Source organism: Galeopterus variegatus, unplaced genomic scaffold (assembly GCF_000696425.1).
Source record: "Galeopterus variegatus unplaced genomic scaffold, G_variegatus-3.0.2 Scaffold1635, whole genome shotgun sequence".
NCBI classification, from domain to species: Eukaryota; Metazoa; Chordata; class Mammalia; order Dermoptera; family Cynocephalidae; genus Galeopterus; species Galeopterus variegatus.
Window position 1 is genome coordinate 113,211 of NW_007727746.1, and position 13,111 is coordinate 126,321.

At 33.2% G+C, this 13,111-nt stretch overlaps 1 protein-coding gene across 1 annotated transcript in view; it reads right to left on the reverse strand.

Moving 5' to 3' along the window:
* Window positions 1–329: 329 nt before the first annotated feature.
* The window catches only part of CPNE8 (copine VIII), a 214,551-nt gene continuing 201,769 nt past the window's right edge, over window positions 330–13,111 (reverse strand). Inside the window, exons 19-20 of the mRNA XM_008578132.1 lie at window positions 10,237–10,310; window positions 330–2,185 (exon numbers count right to left, since the gene is read on the reverse strand). Of these exons, the coding sequence (XP_008576354.1) occupies window positions 1,997–2,185; window positions 10,237–10,310 (263 nt within the window). The 3' untranslated portion in view covers window positions 330–1,996. The remainder of the gene's footprint in view (window positions 2,186–10,236; window positions 10,311–13,111) is intronic.

The window sequence follows — 13,111 nt, forward strand, 5'->3', positions numbered from 1 at the left end:
GGATGATGGGAACCCCAGGTACCCTGGCACTGTGCACCACCAAAGCATGTACACCTGTAGGCTACCTGCACGGTGTACATCAGCAAGTCATCTGTGTAAGGCCCCATAGAAGACCCCAAAGGAGGCACTCCCTAAAACACGGCGCTTTTCTCTTCCGGGTCCTAACAATCTCGCCGGTGCCAAGGTGCAGCCTATCAGAAATCATTACCCGCCCCCGGCCAATCAACTACCGCCTCGTGTACTAACCACCCTCTCCCGGAGAAAGAATACATCTTCCATTTTCCCTGGTCAATCCAAAGAAAAATAACTGATGTCTGACAAGAAAGAAAGAATATTGATGCTATTTATTTTTGTATTTCAGACTGAAGGTAAATAAAAAAAAAACTGTAGGTTAATAAACTGTACTGGCATATTTATGATCAGTAAATGAAATCATTAGACTCCATGTCTTTCATACATGAAATGTATTGAGCAGTTATCCTCTTACAGATTTTAATATACTTAAAAATGGACAATTTAGTATTACATAGTTATATAACATTGATACCGTTAGATAAGTGGATGTACATATTTTTCTTTCCAATAAAATTGTTTCATGCTTATAAAAATCACCTTAGGTCAACTTGGGACAAAGAGAACAACATACAGTAGAAATAAACCAAGTAGTAAACAGAGTATTGGTAAGGAAAAAATGTTATAAAGCAGTTACATTGTTGACACAAAAGAAAAATAAATAAATAAATACACTTTTCTATTATTTGAAGGCAATTCACAATCATTTCCAGGAATTCTGTGAGAATTTAAGGCCATTTGTTCTAAAGAAATACTTTAATTTAGACACAACTTCACAAAACTGTAATTCTTGTAAAAACTGTACATGCAAAAACTCCTTACAATTAATTGTGGACAGGCAGGTCAGTATATAGGTTATTTCACAAATGTGTTGTGCACTAAGTCACGTGGTTGTATTTATTTAACTGGGGATTTGACAAAAGACTTCCGGCCCGTGAACCCTGCGTGGCAATGTGGAATGGTGATAACAGATTCCAATCAAGACAGCCGGGATCCCTTTGAATTAAAATATCTAGACAAGATATAATGGAATAAAAAGTTTAAAACATCTGCTACATGATTCACAGTTAAATATTCTTGGTTTTAGTCTTTCTAAATAGCATTATAATATAAGGATGCTACTTTTTATACAAAATATTTTCTGTGCATTTACAGTTCACGTTGTTTGACGTTTTATTATTTCTACTTAGCGTTACAAAACATAAACAGACTGCAGCCTAAATTTTAGAGCCCAAACTCCATGAAAAATGCATGTTCTCACAGGATACATATCTGCTAAGCTTACTCCCACACTTGGCAAACATCGCAGAGAAACTGATTACTAAGCAGGTGTAGCTTCTTAAGACAATTCAGTTACCAAGAAATATGCAAGCATCTTTCCTTTCCCTTATTTGCAACTGTATTTGTCCAGACAGTCATTCAAAGAGATATTGCTCTTGTGATTATAGCTATTGCAATTTAGAAGACAAAGGATTCAATATTCAAAACTCTTAAGAACAGTTATAAAAGTATTGAAATTTAAAAAGTAGTAACATGTAAACATTGATACAGAGAGACTGCTTTCCTATACACATAGCAGTCGAGGACAGTATTTGAGTTAAAAACATAGTTTGTGCTTTTTCCCAACAATACATTGGAAATTAGCTATTTCTGTCAAAAAAAAAATTAAAAATTAAGAGAAGACATCCGTACTTTGCTTCAAGCATTTTAACAATTTTTCTGTTGCTCATGCAACAACCATATTTACAGTTTTGGTTTAGGAAGAGAATTAATTTTGGATCCAAGAAAGCACATTAACCAGTACTGCTGAAACCAAACTGAGAAAAGTCTCTCATTCCCTGGTTCAGTACAGAGCACCAGGCACAAAGCATGAACTCAGCAGTTCTAACTGATGTGGAGTTAACGTGAGCATTTGGGAGCACAGTCATATCTGAGTCTGTAACACATGTGTAGGCGGGGTGTATGGCGGAGGCGCAGGTGATGGCTTGATTCCTCGGGCTCTCATATAGGAGAGAAACTGCTCAGGGATTTCAGCTAGGACATCTTTAGCCAATCTAGCCATGCTCAGGATGTGGTTTCCACTTCTGTCAATGTAATCCCTGAATGGCACAAACTATAACAGAGGTGAAAAAAAAAGTTATTTTACAGACTTTAGTAAGCCATGTAATAGATAAAAAAATCAGCCCATGCAAACATTTGGTTGTAGGATTATCAGAGAAACCCAGAGTAATAGTGAGATGGATAACAATTACACATTTAAAAAATATTTGATATACTACAAATAGCTATAACAGTGACCAAACCTTACTAATCTATGCTTTATTTAGAAAGGAATGTGATTCTATTCTATGTTTTTCCTCCGATAACTCATGCTACCCAATCCTGATATGCCCATTATGTTGTTATATGGGTTCTGCAGTTTGGGATTCTATACCCAGCCTGACTCTCAGTAGACTCTTAACCTTTCTGGGACTAGGTTTCCTGTCAAATAGAGTTAATTCATGCCTAATACAGCTTTTGATGTGGAAATATTACCTAATGCAGGGTAAGAAACAATTACCCAATTCAGGGATTAAAAAAAGTATATACTGTTAAAGAGTCTTAAAAACATTAAAGTATTTTAAAGTATTACCAGAACATCAAACCACATGGACAATGAATATAAAATTCACACATCTCATTTTAATAGGAACCTGAAATATTTGGTACATTGAATCTTGCCCCGGATGTTGATTTTTTTATATCTATGATTCGGGAAGGCAAAATAAATAAATAAATAAATAAATAAATAAATAAATAAATAAGTAAAAAGATCTCAACATAAGATTTTGGTAGACTTCATATTGAAAAATATCACATTATTATTTTTACATCATATAAAAATGATTGCTCTATCTTTATATAACTAATTAAGTGAGAGCCCTTAACAGCTCAACACCAAACACTCTGACAATAGATTGACTGATTCTGTTCTCATTTATAATGGTTACTTGAGTTAATAAGCACTGTGCTGTATGAGGGTATTAGTTCAATTTCCCTTCAGGGACATGATTCTTGAAGCAACTCGGAAGTGATTGGAACTGTTAATGTTGTGATAGTTTGGGAGCACAGTAATTTTAGGTCTTCAGAGAAAAGGCACCGTTAAGACATTTTAGAATGTTGAACAATTTCTGAGTATAGTATTTAAAGTTTAAATTAAATACTTTTTTCTCCAGAGAAAGAGAAAGAACATTTCCATCTCATACTATATTATAACTTTTAAATTTATTTTGAAAGACTTGTTTTTGATTTAAATAGTTACTCAAGATGCGCTTTTAGAAAACAACTGTTATGAGGAAGCAGCCTTCAAAATAGTCAGGTTGCCATAGGTAAACCAAGTTAAAACTTTAGGAAATAAAATAGCAGGTGTAATACTTTTTATGCAGTGAAAGCAGTTTCTTTTAAAGTAGAGTGGAAAATTTATTCCTGTCTTATTAAAGTAAGACACACTGTAGGCAGAAGCATAACTATATGATCTAATTTCCCCTACCTGTCTTGCTACCAGGAGGAAAACTCAGAACAGCTTTTAGAAATGTGTAACAGAAAGGTGACACATCTTTCTCTTACCCCTGAAGGTAGCTAACTAAGGGTAGGGAAAAACTAACAGTGAATATATCTTCACCTGAGAAGAGAACCAGGAAGATGTAAACTTTTGCAAAGTCACATTATCTCGCTATGGACAAGACGACATTTTTAACAAAAAACCAAAGAGGTGCAGAAAGAAACAAGTTGAGGTTTATTTTCTTTTGAAATAAAATAATGTAAACTTTTGCAAAGTCACATTATCTCGCTATGGACAAGACGACATTTTTAACAAAAAATCAAAGAGGTGCAGAAAGAAACAAGTTGAGGTTTATTTTCTTTTGAAATAAAATACTTTTGAAAGTATGATTAGAAATGGGAGAAAATAAGAATCAATGTAATTAAGAATTAACAAGAAAAAGTATCTAATTATAACTGGTTTATTTCATTCTTATTTTAAAATGCATAGCACTTTAAAAATTAACATTTAGTCATGTTGGTACGGTTCGTACACATGCAGCTCTCTTTAAACTATCTTTTTTAAAAAGAGTTCATTGTTTTGAAAATGTGTGTGGCTAATAGGCACATTTTAGGGAAATGACATCTATGACACACAGTTAAGGCTTCTCTATGGAGAGGGGAGATCTCACCTGCTTTTGTTTTACCTTTACTTCAACCTTGGTCTTATATTTTCATTTGATTCTTTACCTTTCTTCTACACCATGGACATTAAACTCATTTACTTTTTTACTCTCTATTCTCAGAAACCTCTGGAATTAGACTTCCCAGGGTCAAAGCCTCGTTGTGCTACTTGTTACCCGCATGATCTTGAATGAATTATTTTCCACTCTTTGCCTTAGTTTCCTCATCTATAAAACGAGGATAATAATTATAATACCTACTTCACTGTGTCATTGTGTTAAGTAAGTTAACATATAAAGTGCTTAAAACAGTGTTCAACTCATGTACTATATATGATAGCTGTCATTATCACCATTACTATTTCTAATCACCAATTTATAGTTAAGTGATCAATATAAAGCTATATTCTTCATAGTTTTCTATTTAAATTCATATAAAACATTAAATACAAAGAATATTATTATCAATTTTAAGTTTAATACTAGTTCATCTAAAACAGTAATTCCTGGACTTTTGTTATTTTAAAATACTTGTTTCACTTTTCAGCAAATGCTACAGGATGTGCTGATGTTTCTTTCATTGAGGTAAATTAAAATTCTTTTTAAAGAATTTTATGATACTCTGGAATGTCAAAACTAAGCATCATAATCATTGTTCTCACAATACATACAGTTCTGCTCATCTTCAAAACATGTTTTTAAATAATGGGTAAGAAAAAAATCCTAGGTCTCAACCTAGGGTGGTAGTATATATCACATTTAACTTAGGTTTGTTAGGTGGGAGCACAGAATGCCCCTTAAATCTAATATACCCTTGAATATCAGGGGACCTTGCCCCCCAGGTTGAGAATCACTGTCATAGCAAGTCCCTGCTATTAACAGAAATATACTTCATCCCACATGTATGATGAGAATAGAAAAAACATGTGAGAACTTTCTACTCACTAACCTAAATTCATCTAAACCTTTTCCAAAGGAACACTCATTTCTTCAGTCATGTCACACTCTATAAGTAAGAAATGAGAAAGAAAAGTGACTTTTCCTTTCCTGTATTTCTTATTGGTGTCAAATTTAGTTTTTGTGACATGTGCCCTTTCTTCTTGGAAGATTGCTCATATCCTTCTACCATAATAGTTTTCCACTCAACTTCTTAGACCACTCTGTGTATCGTCTCTTACTCACTCATTTTTGATCTGTGTACCTGGGAACCTCTTGTTCAAAATAATTCCCACGTATTTGTCAATGCATATTGACCATAAATTAACTTAGACCCTTGAAATGTTCAGTTTAGAAGAATAAATCAATTTTCACTTTGCACTAATTTATCACATTCATATGAAGAATACCAATAAATGCATTCTGTTCTATAGAAAACACAGTATCCTTGATACTCTACATCTTTTTTCAGCATCCACCCAGTGTAAGGAAAATATTCCACATAGTTGCCCTAATGGCTGCCTTTATATGAAGAATACCAATAAATGCATTCTGTTCTATAGAAAACACAGTATCCTTGATACTCTAAATCTTTTTTCAGCATCCACCCAGTGTAAGGAAAATATTCCACATAGTTGCCCTAATGGCTGCCTTCGCTTATTTGTGAAAACAAGTTTGAATCAGTTTGGGCAAATGGGCTTTTAGTTGCTATTCTGCTCAATTTTGCTTGATTGTTCCTACTGTGCAGAGCTCCATTAGTGATTTTCAAGTCTACGCCTCCAAGGTTATTATTCATCTTTTAATGGAAAATATGATTTAAATATAATTTTTAAGGAAATGATAGGCTGGCCAGCAGCTGCACGCAGCCAGGAGGAATGGCATTGCATTATACACAATGGCCAATCCATAGCACAAACAGACAAATAGAAAGCCTTAACATATATTGACTCATAAGAAAATAAATCACTTAAGGTTTAGGACAACAACCATAGGAATGCATCCTGCTTACTGTTTATACTATAGTCATATGAGATTGAATCTTGAGGCAATGAGATATAATCACACATAAGACTGATTCCAGTGTCATATGTCAAGGTATAGCTACTATGAATAGTGACATAAAAAAAGTTGTCCTATTGAATGGTGCCAACATACTACTAATAATAACTGATACTGATATTAATGCATTTATTGAGCAACTGGTAGCTGGGAGGCCTTCTGCTAAAGAATTTAGCACAATGTCATATGCCTTATATATTTTGAATTTACATAAGAGAAAACTGAAACTTAGAGAGTTTAATTAACTTACCTCAAATCAGATATTCATAAGTGTCAGAGTCATTATTTTAACCCAAATGGATCTGACTCTGATGTATAAGCCACTACTGTAATATGAAAAAGGGAATAGATCATAATAATCTTCATTAGAATTTTGTCTTTTAGGACAGTAGTTAGTAGTGGTGTGTTGTAATTTTTAAAAAACACAGGTTTTGGAATTAGAGCTCTGTTGGAAGTCAGGATCTCCCAACTTCTGACCTAAATAACTTAGCATAAGTTGTTTTACTTCCTATCTTGGGCCTCAGTTTTCTTATCTGTAAATAAGTATAAGACAAAAATGGCCAATGTTTTTAAAAAGATATAAAATGAGATGGGAACAGTGTGAAAGAAAGGGAACATTAGTTCAGGGGTGGGGACTGGGGCTTTGGAGAAGGCTTTGTGAAAGGCAGTAGAGTGGGAAATTTCAAAATGTAGGATTTCAGTCAGCACAGATGAGGAGGAAGAGCAAAGGTAAAACAATGAAAAAATAAATAAAAGCAAGAATGGGTGATTCAAAAATAGTTAATTTGTACAAAGTTTAGTGTGTTTGCGTGTGTATTCAGCTAAAGAGGAAGCCTAGAATTAGGTCATAGAGAATCTTAAATGCCATGGCTAGGTATTATAATCAATGTTATATAGAATACTTGTTAAGAATTTTAGAATCAGACATTTTAGAATTAAATCCTGGTTCCACTCTCATTAGCTGTGTGACTATGGACAAGAGGAATTGAGCTTCATTTCCTCTTTTGTAAAATGCAGTAAGCAAAGCAGTAATCTGTCACAGAAAGTTAATTAAGGATTGAGTGAGGTCATGCTATAGATCTTATCCTGACCAGCACCTGAAGCACTTAGAAGGTTAAATATTACCATTATATGAAAAAGTTGGAAGCCATTTAAGATTTGTAATAATGAAAACCCCATCTAGTGTCCCCAACTTTCTGCTGCACCTCAGCTGCCTCCTACTATTTGCAGGCTTAGGCTTTTGTTTGTCCACTTAAGAATCTGGGATTTCACTTGTGATGTACTGACTTGATTAGCTTCAAAACATAAGAAATGCAAAGTAGACGAAAAGGTAAGAGAGCCTAAATAGATCTTGTTTTCTGATCATGTTTTAAGCCAGTTTGTTTATAGATATTTTCTTACCATGGGAAAATTGACATTATCCTTGCTGTGCCCTTACAACCCCAATATTCTAAGTATTCAAGATGTTTCTGTTGTTGAAAATTACTCATTTAGAAGCCTTTTTAGTGACTGGTAGATCCTGGAGAATTTTGGTGGTGAAATGTTTAACTCATTCAAGGCAAGACAGAGGATGCCAAGTCTTCGACATGCTGTCCTATGTAAATGATTGACTTGCTTACTATTTTGAAAAGATCAAACACCATTTAGAAATCTCTCTATAAAATTAGAAAAGAGTGAATCAAATCTCCTTAAATAAATGTAGAAATGTAACTCAGAATGTCACTGTCACTCAGAGGGCTACTATTTCTCTGGGGACATTTTAATTCCAGTTCAGTATGTGTAAGACCCCACCACTCTTTCCGGTCAACGTTATGTGCCAGAATCCCTTCAATGTTAGCATATATCCCCAGGTATATTCAAATCTTTGGGGATCCCAGTGATACTTTACAGTGACAGAACGGTCTCAAGGATTCTGACTGTCAAGAAGAGGAAACTTACATAATTACACTAAAATATGCCTATGTTGGTAGGCAACAAAGTATGAGGGGCCTTTGAAAAGTTCATGGAAATATTTGTATTATCTTTTAATTCTATGTTTCCACAAACTTTTTGAAGTACACTTGTATTTTGTGTTTGTTACTTCCTCTGAGACTCACATCATGGAAGGAGCAAAGATAAAAGAATTTGGAGTCTACAGATAAGAAAACAAAAGGTGAGAAAGATTTATTGACTTGTTCAAGATCAGAGTGTTCAAAATCATAATTTCTTAGATCATCTGGGTCTCAGTATTTTTTCCAACATAGTATATTAATTGAGAGACTAGGTTTATGATCAATGACATTTTTAATTTTAAAAATGCAAATAGGTATGACTGTTGGTTGTCATTAACATAACATATTGGCCCTCATAAAGGAAAACTTAATGATGTGAGCAATCTTAGCTACTTCTTAAGAGAGAAAGTAATACCAAGTTTCTCTTAAGCAGCATTTCTCTTAATTATGAGAATTAAGTTTCTTATAATTTAGATTAAATTATGAGAGATGAGGTACCTGTGCTAACTTTGTAAAAGAATGCATTACAACAGCAACATAACACGTTCTAAAGGACTTCAAATTCATACTTACTTTCAGTAATTTGATTTTCTGGGAACTGTGAGCCAGACATTATGAAGAGCTTTTAGATAAAGTGTAATTACTTGGACCTGTAGTTATGCTGATGAGGTTAAGGTGAATAATCATATGTCTAATTACAAAAAGAAAAACTATCAGATTCTTAAATAGATGACCACATCACACATTCCCTTTGTCAGATGCTTTTAAACTAATTATTTATATGTGTGTGCATTTTACTCTACCAAGTACATTATGTTAAAAAGTTTAAATCATATCCAATTATCTTTTTAGAAGTGATTATACAAATGTCTCTATTTTAAAATTTAATTTTGCTGACTAATGAAAAACAATGCTTTTTTTCTTTATCAACATGACTCTTTAAATTGTCATATTTACATGTTATTTTATCTCATTTCTTCCTCAAATTACTTTAATCTTTTCTGTTGATTTTTTACTGAGTCCTATTTCAGAAATGTATTTTATATGTGTTACCTCATTTAATATTCACAACAATGCTATCTATCCACCACAACACTGAAATTTAGAAAGTTATCACAGTGGAGGAGACAGAATTTAAACCAAATTTTCTATGATTCTAAATTACATTCTCTTAATGATTATATTATGGGTGAATATTTAGGTTATTATTTAAGTAATAATATTGAAGTCCATTGTTTGTTCCTCCAAAACTTTTTATATCACGTGCTTAAATGATATTGAGACCTTCTTCCTTTTCCTATTTAAAAAGGTATACCTTACAGCCTCTTTTCCCTTCTGACATACTAAAAGAGATGGAGACTCTAAAGTAAGCAACTATTTCATGGAATAAATCCCTTGCTTACAATTATACATTTTAATTATATTTATTGATTACTCATTGTTTTCTTCGTATTTACTCCCAGAATAAAAGGCATTCATTAAGCAAGAGATGGAGACTCTAAAGTAAGCAACTATTTCATGGAATAAATCCCTTGCTTACAATTATATATTTTAATTATATTTATTGATTACTCATTGTTTTCTTCGTATTTACTCCCAGAATAAAAGGCATTCATTAAGCATTTTTTATTCTATCATTTTCTATACATAAAATTTATATATTATATATAATTACATATATAATTTTTATATATATTGTAAGAGTATAATTTTAGGATCTATTTCTCCATTTTCTAACCAGAATTTACGGAGAAAATATGAAAATGTCTACAATCTCTTTGGTGTATTTTTGCCAAGTTCATTCACTCTGAATACATATCAGCTGCTTAAAAATATATTTAGTCTTCGTTGAGGCCTAAATAATGAATAGATAAGCATCATTAAAAATTCTGTTACATTTCTAGCTTCTAATTTTGTTAAGGATCCCAGTGATATTGTCTGGTAATAGTGAAGTAGGAAAAGATTTAATTTCTTACCTGCACAATGTCCCTTTCAGCATATTTTCCTCTGGAGGATACTCTCACATCATCTCCATCCAATTCGATCATTGCTTGGAAATAAAGTATGATCATTTACTCACTACATTTTAGCCAAATACGAAAACAATGCAAACAATGAGAAAATCAGGTTGTATGAAGATGTCCTACATAAAAGCAGGAAGTTTGCTGATCTCTTCATCTCTTTATTCATTTCTCTCACAAGACCTGACTGAGAGCACATTTTTACAGATGAAAAGATGGGCTAAGAATTTGTGTGACCCTTTGAAAGATGGGAAGAGCCAGCGCACTGTGGAACAGTCTTTGGGTCCATCTCCCCATCTGATGGGTTCTAAACTCTGGGTTACATGCTTACCTGACTGAGGAGGCTAGTGATGCTAATCTATTAAATTTTAATTTTTCTCTCTAATTTATGGAACTTGGCATTAATCATTATAGAATTTTCAATAACAATTTGAACTTCATTCTCATTGAAACCAAAACAAAGATATATGAGTGTACTTGAAAAAGTTCCTATTATCTTTTCTTTTAGCTCTATTTTCCATGAACTTTTTAAAGTACTCTCATATATATCTATAGTCCAATTTTTACTTTACAGATTAAAAACATAGAGGTATTTTCTCTGCCTTTACATTGACTGAATAAAGTATGATGTTTTCTGAAGTACAATTTTATTGTTGGTTAAGAAATAATTTCAGCATTACATAGATCAGCGGGTACTTGGGAATGCTGTGATATAATGGGACAGCTGGTGATACAGCAATGCTATGCTGCAATTAAGAACATTTTCCAAAGTTTATTAAGTTTTCAGTGAGAATTCTCTAAATAACTAATTACATAAGGAATGCTAATTCATACTTAAAGTATAATTCTATTACTGATAATTCATTTTGTATACACATGACATTCACCAGACTTTAGAGAGTCACTTGCAATTACAATGTTGGCCTCTTTACACTGCCCCCACCCACCCCAATACTGCTTAGTCAGAGCACAATCCTCATCTGCTACTATTTTTTTCAGTGCTTGGATAATGTATTTGGGTTAAAAACATTATTTGCAATTTTACCTTTCTACACATATTCATGAGTCAATGTTTGGGCTGAAGCTTTACTAGTACACACAATTGACAGAGAGCCACCACTCAATAATTTGCTTAGATTTACAACATATGTTATAATTATGTAAAATATGTGCATTACCAATAATGAGGTAATTAATTATTTAAAATATAAAAAACCTATTTTTTCTTCCCTACTTCTTGCAGATGTATATAGAATTCATTATGCTCATATATTTTCAGTAGTTAATTCCTTTTTTAAAATCTAGATTTGCTTTCACACTTTTCATATTACTTTGGACTTAAATATACATTGATGGTGACAATGCCAGCAATCACATAAACTTCTCTATTATTCTCTAATATGTTCATAATTTATAACAATTACCCTTTACTTACTCTAAAATGGAAAACAAAAATTAGATGACAATCTAGGTTGCACATTCCACAATTCTCTACAATCTCCACTGGTCTTTGTGTTTCATTCCAATTAATGAAGAAAATGACAATTATTCAGGCAATACTGTATTAAAATGAGATGCTACAAAATATCTCCCACTTTTCAGTACGTCCCTTGGGTTAGAATGCTGCAGGCATCAAGATTGGAGGTTATGCTTTTGACAGCAAAGAGAAGAAAGATGGTATGTGAGTGATGGGGGAGTCACGTTTACTCTTCAGGTTTTCAGACCATCTGGTCATCAAGGAGGCAGAAATTATGAGCCCCAGTCCTCCACCAGCACCTCTTCCTAGAAAGAAGGTGTATGAGACACAGACCTGAAGATTTTTTTAGCCATGGGAAACACAATAAAGTTAGAATCCTTTCTAATTATTCCCTTCTCCTAACTTGGATCAAAGCAGATAGCCAGATGCTGCTTTAATTTGATTCTTTGACTGCCTTTTAAGGATGAAGAAAACCTGCTTCAAAAAATCTTTCTCTTTAACGAATTTGCTTTATATATAGTGAAAAACTCTAAATTATGCAGAGTTTTTAAATGTTCTTATTAAAATGCAGAGATAAATTTGAATATTCATTAATCTAATAGTTTATTCTTATTTCCTCTACTTTCAAGGAACAGATGGCAAAATATTGCATTTCTTCCCCTGCAAACAATGTCTTTCTGGTTAGAAATATGTAGATGTGGTTAGATGATAAAATTCACAAGTTGGATTTCAGTCTTTATGTCAATTTATGTGATATACAAAATTACTCTATGGTAGATTTGTAAGTTCCATGAGAGGCTCTTCTGAGAAAATAGCAGCAATTTGAGTGTAAGTCAGATTTTTCTACATTAAACATGAGTATTCTGTCCTTTTCTTCTTAGCCATGGAGAGAAGAGATGTGTTTTGAGAGGAAAGAAAGAAAAATACAGAAGTGCCTATTGTTTCCTAGTAGAATAGTCTACCTTTCTAGTACAGGGCCTGAAAGTTTTACCATTCTCTGAAAACTTCCATCATGATGAAAGCAGAAACCAGGTGTTGCAGGACCCTAATTCCCTATTTACATGTTTCCAGTGAAAATTTACTCTAATTTATGAGAGGGAATTCTGCTGGAAAGGCAACTTCCCTTTTTGTCTACAATCTTCACTCATTTTTCCATGTGGAAAGAGGAGTGGTTCATAGGATTACTAAGATTAGGAGAAAGAAGTGAGCTTGAATCCTCTCTTTTGGAGCAGGCTGTCAACAGATTGTATGCAATTTCTCCCTGTGGCATGCTTAATAGGCAAAGCTCTGCGCTTGCAGGGATGAGGCCTGGAGGTAAGAGTGTGGTCATTTAATCTTGGGGAGAAAAAAGTA